Source organism: Brienomyrus brachyistius, chromosome 6 (genome assembly GCF_023856365.1).
Source record: "Brienomyrus brachyistius isolate T26 chromosome 6, BBRACH_0.4, whole genome shotgun sequence".
Classification (NCBI taxonomy): Eukaryota; Metazoa; Chordata; class Actinopteri; order Osteoglossiformes; family Mormyridae; genus Brienomyrus; species Brienomyrus brachyistius.
The window spans coordinates 16,413,646-16,433,768 of record NC_064538.1 but is presented as its reverse complement, the minus strand read 5'-3'; the positions used below and the strand labels follow the sequence as shown (position 1 = coordinate 16,433,768).

General features: G+C 42.2%; 1 protein-coding gene across 5 annotated transcripts in view; it reads right to left on the bottom strand.

Moving 5' to 3' along the window:
* The window catches only part of vmp1 (vacuole membrane protein 1), a 44,799-nt gene that overhangs the window by 12,961 nt on the left and 11,715 nt on the right, over nucleotides 1-20,123 (bottom strand). For all 5 annotated transcript variants that reach the window (XM_049016564.1, XM_049016563.1, XM_049016568.1 and 2 more), the window contains exons 6-10: nucleotides 15,818-15,985; nucleotides 13,158-13,289; nucleotides 6,573-6,653; nucleotides 5,971-6,087; nucleotides 2,335-2,396 (exon numbers count right to left, since the gene is read on the bottom strand). In XM_049016564.1, coding sequence (XP_048872521.1) covers nucleotides 2,335-2,396; nucleotides 5,971-6,087; nucleotides 6,573-6,653; nucleotides 13,158-13,289; nucleotides 15,818-15,985 — 560 coding nt within the window. The remainder of the gene's footprint in view (nucleotides 1-2,334; nucleotides 2,397-5,970; nucleotides 6,088-6,572; nucleotides 6,654-13,157; nucleotides 13,290-15,817; nucleotides 15,986-20,123) is intronic.

Genomic DNA, 20,123 nt, shown 5'->3' with positions numbered 1-20,123 from the left:
TATTATTCATTTTAATGCCACCTCCATAATCCATACAACTGAACTAAATTGTAGAGAAAAGGTTTTGGAATTACTAAGATAGAAGTACAATTAAAAATCTCAGAAAATGGACCATGTATAGGTTCTTTTTTAATTGAGAAACTTAACAATAAAGATAATTTATTTCCATTTCTATTGAGATCCATGGTTCTTTTGTATGATATGTTCTAGTGGAGTCAAAATAGAGGGACAAAACATACAGCTGCCACAAGACTCACCAGTGAAGGTCATTAGCAGCTCACGCACAGAAATGTGAAATATCAGTATTATTTAATTACTCAACAATTCACTTTCTTCAAGTTAAATGAGATGAGCATGCATATTTTAGAGTATTACAGAATCAATGCCTTTCCACACTGCACACGGACACAGTGATGACTTCACGTGATGAGTGATAGCTCAAAAGTAAAGCCCTTTCAGAGATTATTATTCATGTAAGTGATTGTGTCCACACACACAGTGTGTGCAAAAATCTGCAGTGGTCACCAAGATCATCAGCTTTAGTGGCTCTGAGGCACCACGCAGCAGAACAGCAGGATGGTGAGACTCATCACAATAACCGGCAGTTTCAAAACTTTTACTGCTCAACCAACGCAAAAGCGAACGTACTACAGAAGACAAAGTAAGACAAAGACCTAAAAGACCAGGGTTATTGTTATAGATAAATGAGTACAGGAGTGTCAAAGTTCAGCTGATTAAAAACTGAAGTACTAAATTTACAAGGTTGGGGGGGGGGGGGGATCATCATGTGGAAAAAGTGTAAATGTGGGTTGGTGCTTGAAGGGTTAAAAAGGAGAACATCAGTCCTACAGTGGATTTAGGTTAGAGCTTCAGTGCATCAATGAAGCAAAACCCAAGAGATTTGCAACTTGGTAGAAGGGCCACATGCAGGAAACTGACAGTTAAAAAGTTGTAAAGGGGAAACTTCAGAACGGAGAAAAAGTTCTCCTCTGACAAATACAGAAACTTGTCAATCAACGCAAATGTACGAGTTTCAGTGAACGGTTCAATGGGTTTATCAGACCCAAGAACTCAGCTCTGGGAAGAAGATGATGAAAGAAAGAAAGAAAAAAAAACCTCATGACCGCATCTGAAAATGAAGAGTTTAAAAAGCGGCGGCAAAAACATTGACTCAAACCACTATCATTTGACAGAATTAATCACACACTGGGAGAGGAAAATAAAAAAACAAATAAAAAAATAAAATGAACATCTTGTGGATTGATAAAGTATCACTGATAACTGCATTTAATCTCTTAACGGTGTAGCAAATGTTTCCATTGCATGATTGAAAAAAATACAGTTGATTTGAGAGAGAAATTTCACTGGGGGTTAATTGGAGTTGGGTGGGGGGTAAGGTGGAACCAGGCTGAGACTAAGCTGATGCAATCTCCGCCTGAGATTTCAGCATCGTTTTTCTCAGTTCCTACGCAAGCATGTGGTCAGCGACACACCCAGCAGCAGGTGCGAGGCCAAACTTCCTGTTGCTGTGGGCCTGCTTCTCCAGGACCATACTCGTAACACTGCCGTTACAGAGGAGTCGTCATCCCAGGCATCCAGGGCCCGTGAGGGGGTGGGGGGAGGTGTCACGGGGCCTAGCTGGGGGCGCTAAGCCGCAGAACATGTTGCCGTGACGCACGCGCCTACAGGACGGAAGACAGGTCTGGACAGGCCCTTTGAGTGAGGGTCGCGCCAGCTGTCCCCTATCAATGGGTCATTCCTGCAGGGCCTCTGAGACACCCTGTTAGCGATGTGTCTAAGCCTTTTACAGCATCTTCACGCCACGCGTCCGGAACAAAAGATCTCACATAATATCCACAACATGAACCGCGTCCTTGTGCCGTCACCGTGGCACATGTGTCTGAGACAAAGACGTGGTAGGAGGGACAACGAAACCAAATAAATGTGCCAAATCAACGCTCATGACTCTGCACACCACGGGACCTTGGGCACGGGCTTACGGGCTTCTATATTTATAAGTCAAATGACCCCATTCAAAAACCGATCAGACTAACTCATTCATGGAGAGATGGCCACAAAAAAAGCCAAAAGCTCTCCATTGTCCTTGAACTAACCAGCTTCATCATCGTCAACTCACATCACAATTTCCGCCCACCAGCAGACTTTGAAAGAGCACAGTTTCCCGCCCAACACTGAGGCAAGACCAAAAAAGGGAGGATGTGAGGCCCCGTCTCAACCTTCAGCTCCCATTAACTCTTTCATCTCAGACTGTGGGCTGCCCACCCCCCTCTTTCTCCCCTTCTACTTCTTCAGGTTGGTAGTTGAATTACTCACCCGATCAGGGACACCATCTGTTCCACTATGTGCTTGCTGAACGTTATGATAACAAACAGTTTCTGGTGGGGTGGGGGGGGGGGGGGGGGGGGGGAGAGAGAAAGAGAACAGAGAAAAATATGTAAATGGTCAAGCATATAGATGTCAAGTTCAAGACGTATAGATGTCAAGTTCACAGGAAATTTGTTCACAGCCAATTATAGGATACCCTCAAAATTAGCAAGACAGAAATGAGGCTGAGGACACATTGTCATTGAAGAGAACTTTAAAGAGGTCTGAGGTCCATGACACATGCCCGCCAACTCATTAGGCTCAGGGAGGACATGGGAACACCAAAAATACAGAGGGGGTTAGTGTCTGGTTAAAAGGTGAGCAGACTCACGCAACGTTGTCTAGAAAAGAAAACCAAGACCAGTGATTTACTTGTTGAGTCTACATTCCTAAAATTTGATTAGTCACACGGCCAGACTGGACAAGAGAAAGAGCAACTGACCATTAAGCTTTATGAACATAACTCATTAATCTTTGATTACACATTCCGTGATGAGTTGCCATCAAGGGGTCTTTCTAAAGCAAATGTTTCTCATAAGATCTATTTATGACACACTCCTGCAAAGTGGTTAACGGGAATCATTTATTCAGTCTTTGTCCAGTCAGACTGTGTGACTGTAAGGGAAAAAACTGCAGTCAAGCTACAGAGGTTCATTGTTTCATCTTTTGCTTAAAGACAGACAATGGACATGCAAAATACTCATTTGACAAAAAGTTCCCTTTTCATTACAATATATTACTTAATGAATCGTTTTCACCATTTTTAGATCTCAACCGAGAGCTTTCAGTTACATTCTCAAGATTTTGATTCAAAACTCCAGAACATGGTGTAACTTGTTATTTCTGAGACAATGGTAGGAATGTCAATTATGTCCAGCACATACTATAGTATTTGAGGTGGCGCACCCACTTAATGAAAGCGGACATATATGCTGATTTGCCACATTATCAATGGCTTGGTGGTATGGTAAAAATATGCAGACCTACTATAAATGCCCAGAGATCAACAAAAAAGAATCAAATACCTTATTCTAAACCGTTTAATAATTAGCTGTAATCTTATCCTTCTCTGTTCCAGGAAAAACTGCCAGTCACAGCAAAAACCATTATTCATTGATATTGAAGCATTGCAGAAGATCAACCTCAGATCAAAAATTACATTGAAGAAACTGACTGCAGACCAGACAACAATCGTTACTCTCCATCCTGTCAGCAAGATGACTAAACGTGAATCACAGATTAACAACAAAGGTAACAAAAGGTCTCCTTGTTTTTGCGACAAATCCCAGGAAAGAAAATCAAGCTAAATCACAGAGTAACATCTACACACTCAAAGACACACACTCATTGCTTGCTAAATATAATCAGCATCGTATCACATTGTATTTAATCATCATCAGGTTCATTGCAGAAGCTTGTTAGATATGCTACAATTATTTACCATACGCACAATAAAAATTATTAGAATGCCCTGTAAACAAATGCCACCAGCCCCAGTGTGGTTTGGGTGGGAGGCCAATGTATTATTGTGGTATCATTAATGCCTGACCGGGAAGACCAGGTGTGCTGATACCCCATTCAGTGAAACATTTCAATCAAATTATTAGGGGTCTGAACCTGCCAATAACTGGCATGACCTGAGGCTCTGAAGTAACAGGAGTCAGCGCCGTACAGCGTGGCCAAACCGAAACGGCCCAAACACTGAGTCATTTCCACAGGCTTTAGGTATCCTATCCATATCATCTGCACCCTCTAAATTAATCTCATAATTAAATTATGGACCCAATTAACTATACATGAAAAAAAATCCTAGTACCTGCTTTCTTTAAAAGAAAGAAAAGAAATGCGCAGCCTGGGATGTAATTCCAATGAAAACGGTGTATCGTTTCACACATATCACCTTTCTGTGCACACCTGTGTGTAAATACACCTCTGAGTGACTGTTGCGGAACTAAGCCCTACTACACCCTATACTCTGTTGGAGGGTTAAAAAAAAGACCTCCCTGTGGGGAAAAAATTGTTTTATTACTGTTTACTGTAAATCTTTCTCTTAATATGCACTATTCTGGGGGTACAAAAAAAGTACAAGATTGTGTGTGTGTGTGTGTGAGAGAGAGAGAGAGAGAGAGAGAGAGAGAGAGAGAGAGAGAGAGAGAGAGAGAGTGTGTGTGTGTGTGTGTGTGTGTGTGTGTGTATGTGTGAGAAACAATGTCTATAAAAATGTCACATGATAAAAACATGAAAGGAAAAAATCAAGGCTACCCAGTTTCCATAGATGCATTTTTTTCCAAGCAGCCCACAGGATTCACCCACAACCAAGGGTGTACAGACACTCGGAGTTAAGCAGCTCACAGCCTGAGAACCCCATAGATAACCTTCTCCCCAGACACTGCATTTCATACATGCACATTGCATGGTTTACTGTTTGTTTTTCGGAATATTTTGCCAAGAACTGCTAAGATTTCTTTTTGTGAAAAACACAAATGGGTTTATCATAAGTGATATTAAAGCAAGTCAAAGAGAATACTCATGACTATGTTGTATATAAGTGCACTGTACAGAAACGTTATGTTTAATTTTCCCACAAAAATCAAGGATTTTTCTTACTCATTTTGCCAACCAGTGCCTTGTCCTTGCACATTTCAAATGCAACAATTTTAAATTGGTTCAATGAGTTCAATCAGTTTACCTAGAGAAGCCCACAAAAAACCCACTAAACTAGGCTAAAAAATGAAGCTTGAAAAACATCATTTTCAGGAAATTGGTAGTAAAATCCCACTATCCCCCATGGGAATGAAAGCAAGGTTTCCACACATCAGGTCAGGGGTACTCCAACATCTCAAAAGCCATTAAAGTAATGACTTAAAAGGTTTGTGCCTATTTGGTATCAAAATAAAACATTCCGATTTATCAAATCTAACCTGTGCCAATCTTCAATTTTTACCTGCGCAAAAAAAAAAAAAAAACATTCACTCATTTTATGGGTGTGTATTTGAGGAGGTAAAGCAGAGACAGAGAACTTCATGGTTTTGGTAAATACTCTATTCTAGGGGATTCCTTGAACACTGGTACATACAATGTAATGTAAATTCCGCCACAACATGTTACGCGTCTCATTCAACAGATGCTTTTGTCCGATGCGACGTACAAGTCAGCCAGATTATACATCACACCCGAGCACCCCCCCCTCCATAAACTATGCCAAGTATTTATTTTTGAAAGGGCTACTGACTTTCCGAATCCCGACTGCCTAATCACTGAAACATTTCCTTAATAACGGTCCCTCCTGCCGCATCCCCTGCTCTGCAGCTGCCTGCACAAAATGGACGACTCATTCCACAAAATGGCTCCTCTGGGGAGGTGAGTCTGTCATGCCTCCACCCCCCAGATTGATGACTTAAACAAGATGCTTGGATAGAGAGCTAAATGAGGAACCCATCCTCTTTAATAATAAAAAAAGAAAATTACAGGCTTTTAATTGTACATGTATATATTTCAAGCGCAACCTGTGGCCGAAAGATGACAAAATGGTCACTGATCAAAATGAAAGCTGGGGAAGCACAGAATGCCGGAGACCTTTCTCACCTGGATGTGCATTTTAATAACGGCTTTCCCAATAAGTGTTGCACCAAAGAAGGTCCAGAACGGAACCAAAAAGTGACCACATGTTATCCCAGCCAAGTCAAAGAGGGGGTTTGGGATCTGAAAAAGACCAGAAAGAGATAGAAAAAGGCTTAAAGATACCAAGCACTCAAATACAATTGTATTTAGTTTAAAATTACATATATAGGCTGAATTAATACAAATGTCCAAACAGTGTTTCAAATAATTTGATCAAATTTTGAACTTATGCAAGTTGGTCACATTAAAATCTGAAGTGGAAGTATCATTGAAAATACGACAATACAAATAAATAAATAACCCAAATTGGTAATTGCCATTTGTTTTTACATATAATTGTTACAGACGTATAATTAAAATAATGTGCATTGTAGCTATAATCCATCATCACCACAATACACAACATTTTAATACAAGTAGACCAAAACTGAATTACCAAAACATATATTCTAAATCATAACTTGCATACATTTATCCATTTCCTGCTCATGCCGTTACACAGGAATGGTGAATTTTTACAGGTATTGTCAGTCTTATCACACAGGTTTTATGAAAGTCCTACTTACGGAGGCACAAGCTAGAATTCCAAAAAATCCAACTTTTTGGACCATTTTCTGGACTGCCAGCTTCGCTCTGGTTACAAAGTCCTGAAAATGGGAAAATGAGCAGGATTTAGACATTTAAAAATAGAGATATTTTCAAATACAGGGTAAAAAGATTTTTAAAATTGTGACAAACCATATGTATTTGAAAGAAATACCATTAAATAATTCTCTAGATAATGGGTCCCAAAATTAAAAATCAAGTTGTTTTTCAATCAGAACGACTTCAGTTTTATCAACTTTAACTTCAAACAATTTTTTATTTGATTATATTGATCGCAACTTATTTGTTTAAACTTTCAGAAAAAAATTATTTTAATGTTTTAAAACAAAAACAAAAAGAATCAAGTAAAATTCTACATGAACACAGAACATATTCTTGGTTAAGATATTTACTTAAAGAATAACAGTTTTATGCGTTAATTAAAAAATATTTAGTATTTTTCTATAATTCTGATCAAATTCAATACAAACTTTTTTTATTTTTAAAAGCATATCATCTTAATTTCCTTTTAAATCCTCCGATAGTTATGAAAGTTTAAAGAAAACTATCGGAGGATTTAAAAGGAAATTAAGACGATTTTGAAAAGAATAATTTTCCTTTTTTGGATGTTGTTTTAATGCTGTGAACTGTATTTGCAAGAATTAATTCATCAGCAAACTGCATATTTATCAGAGACAGAGCTGAAAGGCATTGCTTTAATGTTTGCGACACCCAAAATATAACAGTAACAGAAGATAAAATTAATTTCTACACTAATCTGAAAAGTAATTTAGAACAGATTTATTTTTTTTTAACAAATTTTCTGCTCAAAACAGACAGATAACATAAATCATTTAACACAGTTCAGTTCAAGATTTCTTGTTGAAGAAAATATTCAAATAGAAATTGACCACCTAAATGAACAAACTATGACAAAATTTAATTCAAAAACAGTATTAACACCTTTGAGGGGGGGAGAGAAGTATTTTTTTATTCAAGAGACATTAAGAACTGCTTACATGACTATACTTTGTTCATCCACCTCCAATTACCATAAGACACAGGTATGTAAAATAACCTTAAAAGGTAAAAGAAAATGTGCCTATTCCCCCCCCCCCTCCCCCAAAGGGGGGAGAAAAAACATTTCTACATTAAGAACACATACCCCAGTTTAAATAAAATGGATTATAAACTGGAATTAAAAATACTGACAAACAAAATCAGGACAAAGATACTGTATTGTTAGCGAATGACAGCCGTAACATGCATCACCCTGAGACAGAAACAAAGATATTTATTCTCTCTTAAAAAATAACCTGTTATTTGTGCCTGTAAAATCAATATTAGTCATTATCATTTTCTCATTACTAACAGAAGCAATTTTATTTAATTCTCAAAACATAATTGACCCTTTCAGTTACTTACCCAACACAGAAGGTTTTCAAATCCATTATTTTTTAGGAATAAAGAACAACAGACAAGATGAGACTCCCAGATAATTCCAATGAGTCAGAAACCTTACGGATTCTTCATGTTTCCCTTGTGTCCATCAGCTCTACAAAGTAGTAGTTTTTTTCCCTTCTAAGAATGGCACAGAATTTTCCTTAATCTACCTTTGCTGGGAAGAGGAGGGTTAACATGACAAATGAAAAATATTGCTGGAAGAAGTTAAAGGAATATTTGTCTGCATTATTGGAACCAAAAAGCAGAGATATAAATGCCCCAATGGAGGAAAAAAATCATTTCAACCAATATTTTATATTTGGTAATTTTTTTATACCTCTAAAATATTCTAAGGCTTAATTACAAGGACAGTTGTGAAGGTAAGCACTGTGTGATAGCAATATTAAAGCCTGAAGAATCATGTTCAGCCTTAAATTATAAGGATAATATCTGCTATCAAGGATGAATTCTTTCAGTGTTTAATATTTTTAAACAGGCTGCGGTGCTTTTTAACAATCACGCTTTCTTCCGAATCTTTTTTTCTGTTTTCATATTTTTCAAAATGATATCAAATCTAAAATTGTAGAGTATGAACTGCTAAGGAAAATACAATTTACATAATACAAATTTTTAAATTATGGTTTCCAATTTGTGAATAATCTACAACTTATTATAAAGCAGTATAATGTTAAATATGATTAATTTAGCACCAAGACAATCGATTTGATCTTTAATAGAAGACAAATCTAATCGTTCTTAATGCCTATTTTACATGTTTTATCTTAAAAAAATAACTAACAATCATATACACAACTTGCAAAGTATTTTTTAATGAAGTACAATAACTGAGGAATCTCAGAAACTATCCACAGGCAAAAACTAAATACGAAAATTAACATTTCTGTGATCTATAAATTTAACGCTGTTAATAAACTAAGGCATATTTTCATATTTGACTAAATTACAAGACTAATAGCTATGAAAATACATATTTCTCTTTCGCTAAACTGTCTACTAAACTAAAATTTCAATTTTCAAATCAGTGCAGCAAATGAACATTTAATTATAAAATAAACATATTTAAATTGATGTTATCACTTGCATTGTAATTAAAGATTGGCAAAATCACTTCCTTCTCAAATTGGGGGAAATTTAAGGTTTTTTAAAATGTACTTCACTGTTTTAAAAGTTCAAAGTCACAGTAGGCAAGTGTAACAATGTGTTAGTTTCACAGAATCTTTAAACCTAATATGGACATGAAGGGCTCTTGTAAAGATTATTTTTCCCAAATAATCAACATTTAGCCAAGGGAAATATTCTACTCTGAAGTGGCTTAACTGAAATCACTCTCATTGGTTCAAATTTGAATTTTTGCCACAAGATGACAACCAATCAAAATTCAGTTTTCATTGCAACTCAGACGTTTGAAATCTTTTGATCTGGGGCACAATGATGGTGATGCCAGTCCGTCGGCTGGAATTTGTGTGGTTTATGACAAAACCTCTCTGGGCTGGTTTTCAACAATGAAAGCTACTGCAGGGAGACACATGGGGGGCACAGAAAAATCCTTAGAGCAAGAATTCAGTGGTATCTTGGGGGGGGGGGGCAGAAAAGTAAAGACACAAAGCATACCTTATTGCTGCCTCATCAACAAATGTGATTCCCATAGACAGGTTTCATTACAATGGATAGTGAGAAGCGGGAGGATTATAGAATAGTTTGGTGAAAGCAAGGCAGCGAACTTAATGATTGACTATCAAGATCTCAAAGCTCCTCTTTCATCTGGTTTGAACCACAAAACAGTACATCAGATGTGCACATAAAATCCAAAACAAAAACCTCTCTTTTTTTTGGAAATTCTCAGTCATGGAAAATTACTAAGTTGGCAATAGGTCCATTCCTATGGGATGGGCTTAAAGGCAATTACATTTAGCAGCTCTTGACAACAGCAGACAACCGTTAAAAGCATGGAAGTGTGATTACCATGATCTGAAAAGCTTAGTCACAGATTAATTTATTTGGGGGATCATAGCTTTTTTACTTTGGTACTTGTAAAATACTAGTACTATTGAAATATTCCAAGTATAACCCAGGTTCTTGTAAATCAAGATTGAGGTATAATGGTGAGGCTGCTAAGCTAAAGCTTTTTTTTTTAATGGGTGTTCTGTAATTACTGTACAAACTGCAGATCCTGCACTTTAAATGCAAACTCCGCTCTCTCACCACAGAGATGATGGAGAATGACGCAAATGGACAAATTGCGCACTTTTAATGATATATCGTAATCCTGAAACCTGTTTTGTGAACCCGTTTCGGCTTGTAAGCCGAGGACAGCGTTCCTTAAAATTTTGAAATGTTTCGCAGGTGGACACGCGCATTCTTTCACACACACACACACACACACACACACATATATATGTATATATATATGAAAAGAATGTGTGCCATATATATATAAACACGCAGAAATCTTTAACAGTCCGTTAGATTTTCCGTTTAATGTTGGAAATGTTTGAGGCTGAGCAGGAGGAGACATGTAAAACAGGGAGGCGACGGAGCAGCTGGAATTGGGAGGTAAACTGCTCGTTAAGAATAACGCGTACATATATCACCAAGCCGACACCCACACGACATTTTCTGAATGAAGCCTTTCACGGAAGGGGCCGTTCAGCTTTTCGGGCCGTTAACTCTTAGCAGACCGCAGCGCTTCGCTTTCGGTTCCACCGACACTGGACCGGCACGGTTCGTGTGATATCTTAGCTAAACCTCGGCTAAGAACATTTAATTCTACCATGGCGGGGGGGGGGGGGACAAAAAATAAATAAGCACCCCTGGAGAGTCCACGTTGACAAATTCTTTAACAAGCTGCGGTTAAAAGGAAGCTGGTTTTACTCTGACTCACCCCCCTTTCAAACAGTTTACTGGAAATAAAGAGGAGATGGGGGGGGAGCCTTCAGAGAAGTCACGTGAGCCGCGTGGGCAAACCACAAGTCGGCAAGGGCTCGGCGGAGGGGGACAAGCGCATCGGGCACACGCCCAGGACTGGGTGCGCTCGCTCCCGATCCTGGGAGTTGGCAGTCGCCAATTCACAGACACTTAACCTCTTCTGTACTGGAAGTAATGCCAAATTCGGGAGATGGGCGTCCCCTCAGCGATATCAGACACAGCAGGCTTGTCCTAAAACAATGTCCTAACACTGACTGATATTCTCTTTGTATATGTATTTTTTTGTGTGCCACCAGATTTTCAGAGGGAAATTAAAGTTTAATTTCATATAAATAAAGCAGCAAATTCCCATGTTAAAATGCTCAGTCTTGATGCCTTTTGCCTAAGTTTGCTGTGGTGTTCAGATGCCCGAAGATACCATCCTCCCCGTGCCCATGATTTAGCTGCCAGCCACAGGTCGCTGTGGGCATTTTCCCATCCTGACTCATAGACAGAAAAACGCACATTTTAAATGTCCCATTTTTGCTAAAACAATAAATAAACCTAGTATGTACAAAAAAAAAAAAAAAAACAAGGTTGAAAAGCAAGTTTGAGTCCACATATTGGAAGTTAAACAATCCGGATGATGGAGAACATAACGTTAATCCCATCCTTCCAGACTTGAAGATTAAAAATAACGCATCTCAAAGTTACAAAAAGTATTTTAAAAAAAAATCACTCTGAACAAATGAACTACAAACACCTTTTCCCTGGGAAGTTCTTGAAGTTTGCCCACCAGCACATATCGATCACAATGGTGACAAGTCAGAGGTGGCAAGCACCATCCCCCGACTGAACGGCTCACGGATGCTACAAATCAGTAGCGCTTGCCAGAACCCATCCACAAGCAAGGACAGGAGACCGTTCTATGGAGGAGGCAGCGCCTACTGACAACAGCTCAACTCCTAGAAGGCACTGGAACATTCTGTAACATCCCGCCACCACACATTCCCATGCTGGAGAGGAGAAAGACTTAGAGAGGAGGATGGGCATGGGGGTGGGGGGGAGGGGCATACTTCCAGCACTTAGAAGTAATTAAAGGAAATAAATTAGGGATAAGTTGAGACCATTTGTCTAGAAGGTGGTCCTCTATGTTCTGGGGGTCGGAGGGTCCACAGGGTTCCCAGAAGGCAGCCTGTGCTAACAGAGGGGCTCTTTACATGAGGACGGCTATACCCCTGTAATATCAGCAGCTGGCTTTCAGATGCGGGTGGTGGGAACCACTGTTAACGTTAGCAGCATCTGGAATCGACTGCAGGTATGGTTTTAGCCCCCCATCCCTCCACCCGACAGCAGCCCCAAATGACGCATCACACGTGTGCGCAAGAGACTATAAGATCGCTGCCGCCTGCCGCCGCTGCGCGATTCCTCGTCCGAAGACTGCAGCATATGGGACGCTAGAGATGGCCGTGGAAAATTTAAATCAAGGTTTTGTTGCTTTGTTGTTTTCGTGTTTATTATTATTATTTTTTATTATTTCTTAATTCAGGTTTACCAAAGGCGAATGAAAACTTCCCACATTCTAAACGATGACATCGATTTCAGATTAACTGTGTCAAGAGGGGGATTTTGATGATGTTTAATGCTGATTGAGAAGTTTACAAAAAAAAAAAAAAAAAAAAAAAAAAAACACTCGATGCTGTTTTCAGAAACACTGAATGGACAATGTGCTCTAAGCCGCAGTTTGATAGGCGACGGCCTTAATCCCAGGATCACAAATTTCTTCGTCTTCCTTTTCAGTCACCGCTCTGCTGTATCACTTCATTGTCTAGACACTCGGGACTGTCCACCCTGTGCCGAGACGTCCGTGGAATGTCCCGGAAGACATAAACACCCTCACATTGTGCCAGAGGTCCTTCGGGTGGAAATTACGCGAGCAAGCATTTCGCTGGTGCATCCGGGAGACCGCGCCGTGTCAGGTGATGGGTGGACATGATATCCCCGTGCATCATGGGATTACGGGGAAAGGAGAGCAGGGCACAGTGTGTGGGGCAGGTGGAGGGTAGGAACTGGAGGATAGAGCCTTTGGGACACCAGTGATCTTTATTGGTTCATTACTGTTTTTTTTAACCCAGGGTGCTTGATCAGGTCAGAATGTTGGGACTGTGGGATCAGTGCATACTGTGGGACAAACTCACCTGAGCGCTCTCAGCCTGTTCCAGCATCTCTTCAAATTCCTCATAGTCCTCGTCGTCTGGCTCGGTGCCCGAGAGCCTGGCCGCACGAGCCATGAAGTACGGGGGCAGCTCCCCGATGGCTGTGCCCGCCCCCTGGCATAGGGACGAAGTGGAAACAGAGGTGTGAACACAGCCACGTCATCGGGCACTAGCCAGGTGACACCCTGACCCCACAGGTAAAGGAAGTCACAAGCGTAAAGAGACATTCCAACAGCCATAGACCGCAGTTTCTCCTTGGAGAGGAAGCCTCCAAAATTAGGGATTGTGTACAGGATGTGCGCTTTTCTCCAGAGGTGCCAACCTGACATCAGAAACGACCCGAACGACAGCCTGCCTTACCTATAAACCAAAACACTCACACAGAGCCGTTCAGCAGCTTCAGGAAGGGGCTGAATTTATAGTGCGCGAGATATGGTCAATAAATACAGGCCGCTGCTCTCGCGGAAAGGGCCACTTGTGAACAGTTTTTCATATATTAAATGGCAGTGTTTTCAGCCGAGTGGGATCGCCCGCCTCTTTCTCCCTCTGAAAGTTCAAACGAAAGGAAGCTGGCCAGACGACAGGAGGGGTAATCAGGCAGATCAGGATTTAATGCTGAAATGAATTAGAGAAAAACCGCAAAACAATTGGCGAAATTTGGCAGGACCGCCTTTGGACTTGCAAGCTAATGTTCGCTCGAGTGACAAGCACGGGCCTCTTTGCTCGGCGGGGATGACGGACAGTAGATGAAGGGGGGGTGGGGGGGTGTTCCAAAACACTGGAAGGAGTACCTCAGAGGAAAAACAAATACATACTCCCACCAATCTGCTTCTCAAGCTTACCAAACAAACAAAGCCGAATTGGGAAAAGGTCCATCAGGATGATGTCTTGCGCCCCGGAAGAGAGGGGCGTGGGAGAGGCTGCCTCAATCTGCACTCCCAGTTCCTTGTACACACAAGGTGCTTTGATGCAAAGCAGGGCGGTTGAGGCCTTAATAGCCGGGGCAGCTGGTGCATTGACTATGGGGCGGGGTGTGAGGCAGAACTATGCCACCTGTCTTGGAGCGTTGGAAGACACCACTTTTGTTTGCTGGGGGGGGGGGGGGGGGTGAACAGGTTAGGGAAGAAATTTTTGAATGTGTATATAATTTTACATGAAACCGCCACATCTGCAGATGACCCTCCAATGACAGTTCTGCTAGCACTGGGTGAAACAGAACCTTAAAAACTAACCGAGAAATGGAGGCCGTGCAGACGGCCACAGAAATGGGCAGTTCCTCACGGCAGCCTCCAGCTGACCTTTTGGGGGTAGGCGTGTCTATGGAGTTTGTTTTGCTTCGGCTGCCTTAGTGCGTTTACCCACAAGGTGTGCCAACCCTTTGTGTGGGCTGGCTGCTGATCCTCGACGATGGCAGCTGGTGCCAGCTGGGGGGGGGGGGGGCATGTACCAAACACAAATGGCTAACCTGTCCTCTGCCATTTCTGACATTTGAAAGGAGGAGTTGATGATCTTCTGATCCCCACTGTCCGCATTTCTGTCAATGACTTGTAAGTTCAACTACATTTTACAGGGATGATTTGTGACTCAGCGGGTTAAGACTGTGCCTGTGACTGGAAGGTCACCAATTCAAATCCCAGGGTCATGCTTTGGTTGGGCTGTTCAGCAAGGCTCTTTACCGTAGTTGCTTCATGGACCATCTGACCCTACTTTCTGAAAAATGTATCTCACCTTAGATAAAAACTTCTGCTAAATAAATATGATGTAAATCACACACCTGTCGCACAGAGCGAGTTCAGACAGATGATTGTGTTCTGGTCAATGTCATGATGTGGGGGAATATGTGACGAATGTGACACACCAAAGGGCATACCAACTGGTACGTTATACACGGAACACAAACTTCAAAACCCAAGAGCTACACAGTGTCCCACAAACAGAAGTTGCAGACTCAGTTTAGCGAAGTTCAAGAAGTCGATGACGTCCGTTAAAAGGGAAGTGCTTCTTCCTCCATTGAGGTATGTGGCAGAACACGCTTCTCACAGTCACAAGGCAGACACAATCAATAACTACCTCAAATGTGGTAAAAAAAAAAAAAAAAACAGTATGACCAGAACTGAAAACAGACAATCATTTCTGAGTAAAAGACGACGGCGGGTTTTTCTGCCTGTCATGAACGACAACACAGCGCGCCTCCATCTACTGGCGGCTTGCGTCAGACACAAATCCTAATTCCCTGTTGAGTCTACTTTTTCCGATTCACGGTTAACAACTATCAACATGCCAAAACCTTATTTTCTGCAAACAAGAGCACTTATGAAAAGAGATTGGAAGTTTTAGGGAAAAAAATTAACACTTTACTGCACAGATTGTAGAGGTACACCTATCTGACCTTATATGAGTCTTTTAAATAGATATGATATAGTGATGGCTTGTTCCATTTACACATTTAGCCAATGTTTTTATAGAGCGGCATATAGAAAGCAGGGTCAGTCAGTCTCTGGAGCTACTGGGGGTTAAGGGTCTTGCTCAGACGCCCAATGGTGACATCATTCTGTTGATCCTGGGATTTGAACAGACAACCTTCACAGATTACCATGATATTGTTGGTCAATTAAACATTGTAGGAAGACTGAAAAACTCACCCACATGCAGGCCTCGAGGCGGACCTTGGAGATGATGGCCCACAAGGAGATGCCTCCCCCGACCACCTCGTCCTGGGGGCAGATGATCTGCTCGGGGTAAGGGGGCTCGGGGAAGTCCACGGAGTTACATTCATACGCCGCCAGGGTGACAGACGCTATGTGAGGACCCTGAGGGACAGGGGGTGCAGAAGGCAGTCAGTGATTGGTTCCTCGGCTCAAAGATGCAGCCCAGCTTACCATATGCGAATAGACAAGTAGAAAAACTCGCAATGAACACAGGTTAGGCTAATCGTGCATCATTGCACGTTATAAAGACTTATCACATCATCAGAAAGCTTGTGGATACCCACAATGCAATGCACCGTGGGAAGCACTATTATACAAAGGAACTGAAATCTCGTCCGCGGTGACTAGTGTCTGCACTTCAACGAAAGCATCACATTGAACACTGAGTGACACAAACCTCAGTAAAACAGGCAGCCACACAGTGAGCACATGGATGGTGGGACAACCCATGAGGAACTCAAGAGTTTCTGTGGTGCCATTTAGCCTGATCTCAGACAGCTCAGTGACACTTAGAGAAGTTCTGAGAGTTACTTACTACTACTGAGTAAGTAAGAGCTGAAAGGAACAGTTATCGTGACATAGTTTTCAAGTTTCAATGCATGACTATGCAATTGAAGTCTAATTCAGACTACATTAGTGGAAAAAGCTGGTGAAAGTCTGAAAGAAGAGTCAGACATTGTTCCTGTACAAGCCATGCCAGATGTTTCTCAGACCCTGAGAGCCGTAAGTATAGCAGGCTGGTGGGGAACAGGGATGTGGTGGGTTGTAAACTTACAATTAGTAAGCAGTTTGCAGTCTCCCTGGCTTCTTGTTTAGTTTTAGTTTATCATTTCAACTTGAGGAACACAAAGGACCATTCTCATGATAAAGTCTCATCATGCTCCTTCAAGGGGATGGGAAGCACCCCAAAACCCCAAAATGGCAACAGGGAAACCCCATTCATACAAGAAGTCTACTTTACACCAACCAGCCTGGCTTCAGTCTGAAAAATTCAGGTAGTGGCAGTGATGGGAGACCACCTGGACTCAAAGTTCTCAGAGCATAGATGGGAGGTGATGGCACCCCCTGGCTCCCCTTTACAGGATCAGGGAGTATTGATGCGTGGAGGTGATGGCAGAGTGAGTACCGCTTGCAGGCGGGCACAGTGTCACGCTTGGCAGAGAGTCTCGCTCTCCGAACCACCGTCCATTCCCGCCGCGCCCATGAGTCACAGAGTCCTCACACACCTCGGGCCAATCTAGCCCACTATTGGAAGCATCATTAAATATTAACCGTGCCTTTCATTGGCGGAGGGTAAATGCACTTGACGGACCACTGTAACAGCAAAGCCGCGCAGCACATGGCAGGCATGCAATTAGTCAGCTGCTCCATATGCCTGTCCCAGCACCTGTCTGACACTCAAGGATGGGCATGCGGGTAATATTTTTTGTTGGGGGGGGGGGGGAACCTTTTGACCTCCAAGTATCTGGCTCTTCCCATCTCAACCTCCAAGAAGACCGCATCTCATTTCACTGGACAGGTAATCCCTAAAACGGCGGGATGGGCGTCTCACGTTAATGGGAGGCAAGTGATCCCCACCCACGGGTCTCTCAGGGTTTTCCAGTGCCTAAGATTCCTCTGCAGCCACCATCGTTATTAATAAATCATGTGCGATAGCCTGCCGTACCCATTCCACAGATGAGCGAAAATTCTGCAGTCATCTTTTCACAAACAGAAGAGGCCTCGATGATGGATTTATAGGATGGTATCACCATCACACTAGAGTTGCTGAAGAGTCTGAAAGTTCATGCATCAGTCTCTCTCTCTTACACACACAGGCACACAGAAATGAAGTCATCGCCAGCGTGGGCTAATGTTCTATGCCTGAAATAAAATAGTTATAATCCTTGAGTGGGAACATGGTTTTAGACCCCCAGTAAGCAAGCAGCTTTCCAGGACTGGTCATTGTAGAGGGTGTAAATAACGCTCTACACACAGGGATCCGTTTAACCTTTCAGTCCTTCCTGGCAGAAAAATTAGTGAGTTATGTCAGCAGCTGTAAGCCCCATAAAACATTATAATTTGTCTTTGACTACAGCCATCTGCAGTCATACCCTCACCGAGAGTCCGGACAGTTATACAATGGAAAGTAAAATCGCTCAGATTCTTGAGACGCGTCACCATAAAACGCGAACCATCAGTGGCGCTCCGTACATATAATACCGGTGTCATTCCGGAGCCGTGACGCGTCTCGCCAGGCATGCCAGTCCCTGTTGAGTAGGTGTGCCCTTCCCCTGGGCATTCCATCAGGATGTCGCACGCGTGCAGCCATGAACACGCGTTACAACACCTCCATCACCCATCCCTAATGCTGCAGCAGCAGCTGCAGAAAGGGAAAAATGGCATCATTTATTTGGTTTTCGTGACAGATTCCCTTTTATGTTTTTTTTTTATTTATTCACCTTTATTTAACCAGGCAAGACAGATTAAGAACATGTTTCTTATTTACAACTGTGGCCTGGAAAGGGCAAAGCCTTTAAAAAAAAAAAATTAAAATAATTTTTTTTTTTTTTTTTTTATGTGTTTGCAGAGTGAGTCTGGGACAGTAAGTAATTCAACTGACAGAATGCAGCAATGAGAACCAAAAAGGGCATCAGAGTCCCCCATTAATATTAATAAAAAATATCGTAGCTAAATAACTGATTGTGCAATTAGGACTGTGCCAACAGTGAAGGGCAGTGTGCGGCTCAGCGGGTTAGTTCTCTGTTCCCTTTTATAGAAATGTTACCATCTCAAATCCTACCCCTGGGCCCTTGAGCAAGGCCCTTAAACCCCAGCTCCAGGGGGCGCTGCATGCTGGCTGACCCCCAAGCTTGCTCTCACCTGCATGTGTTTGTCTCTCAAGAAGAGCATGATGGGGTAGGCGAAAAGAATTTTCGTTTTGCAAAAAAGAATGTACTGACTAATGCTAACTTAAGAACCAGGGCTTAAGTTAGCAGTAATAATAAATAATAATACATTTTATTTGTATTGCACTTTATATTTTAGCAATCTCAAAGTGCTACAAAGTAAAAGAGTAGTGTAATAAAAAATACTAAAAAAAGTAGCCGTCAAAAAAAACATTAAACTCAGACATGTTACTTGCGTGTCGTTGTGTGCATACTACCTGTTATAACTATTGTTTTTAACCGGTGGAAATGCAGGCTGGTTCCTTGGTTCCTTAAGCACCACCTGAGAATCTGCTTCCAGTCAGCACCGGCATGGCACTAGTGGAAAACAGTCTTTTTGAGGAACCAGGCCGAAGTCTGTTTTATAGGCATGACACAAGTTAACTGGCAGCAGCACTGCATTGGTGGGAAAGGGCTATCAGTAGGTAGCACACAGAATTGAATTTAGTGATTGTCATTGCTGACACACCACAGCACACAACAATGAAATATGTTCTCTGCATTTAACCCAAATGTGACAATGTGACATAGCAGGGGGCAGCTAATTCAGCCCCCGGGGAGCAGTGCTTGGGGGTGGTACCTTGCTCAGGATACCTCAGTGGTACCTTGCTGGTCGGGATCTGAACCTGTAATCTTTCAATTATGAGTGCGCTTCCCTAACCATTAAGCCACCACAAAGCCAGAGGGCTGGGCACTAAGCGGCACCGGGGCCGCAGTTTGGTGCCTATGAGGGCCGCCAATGCAGGCTGTTCTGCACTGAATCCATTTCCATGTTTCCATACAGAGGGTGGAGGGGCAAGACCCACATGTGTAGCCATGGCAACCGGCGGCTAACAACACATGGTGTACAGGGGCGTGACATGCAACAGTCACCTCTCTGGAACAAGTGGGAGGGGAACTGCGGTGGTGATTTCCCGGTCACACACAGAGAGCTTTTCAGGGAGCACCAAGTCGGGAGGGGGGTGGAGGGGTGTTTCACCTGCGTCCCCATTACTTTTAAAATGTGCCTTTCAGAGGGATGTATTTGAAGAGCCGATGTCATAGCTCCAAACACCAAGGCAGGTCCTGCTGTGCAACGTTGGTGGTCTGGGGACAGGGGAGACCCAAAAACCCAGCCCACAGCCTCATTTTTTGGGGGAGGGGTTTAAACAGCCAGGTTCGACAGCTTCAATACCTGTTACTGCCATCCACTGCTGCAGGTAACTCCAAGCGTGTCAAGCTACTTGGTGAAGTCCGGGGTTCACAGCGAGACAGAAAACAGGTGGGAGCCTTTTGAGATTTGTGTAAACGGGATAAATTGGCCATCCAAAGAG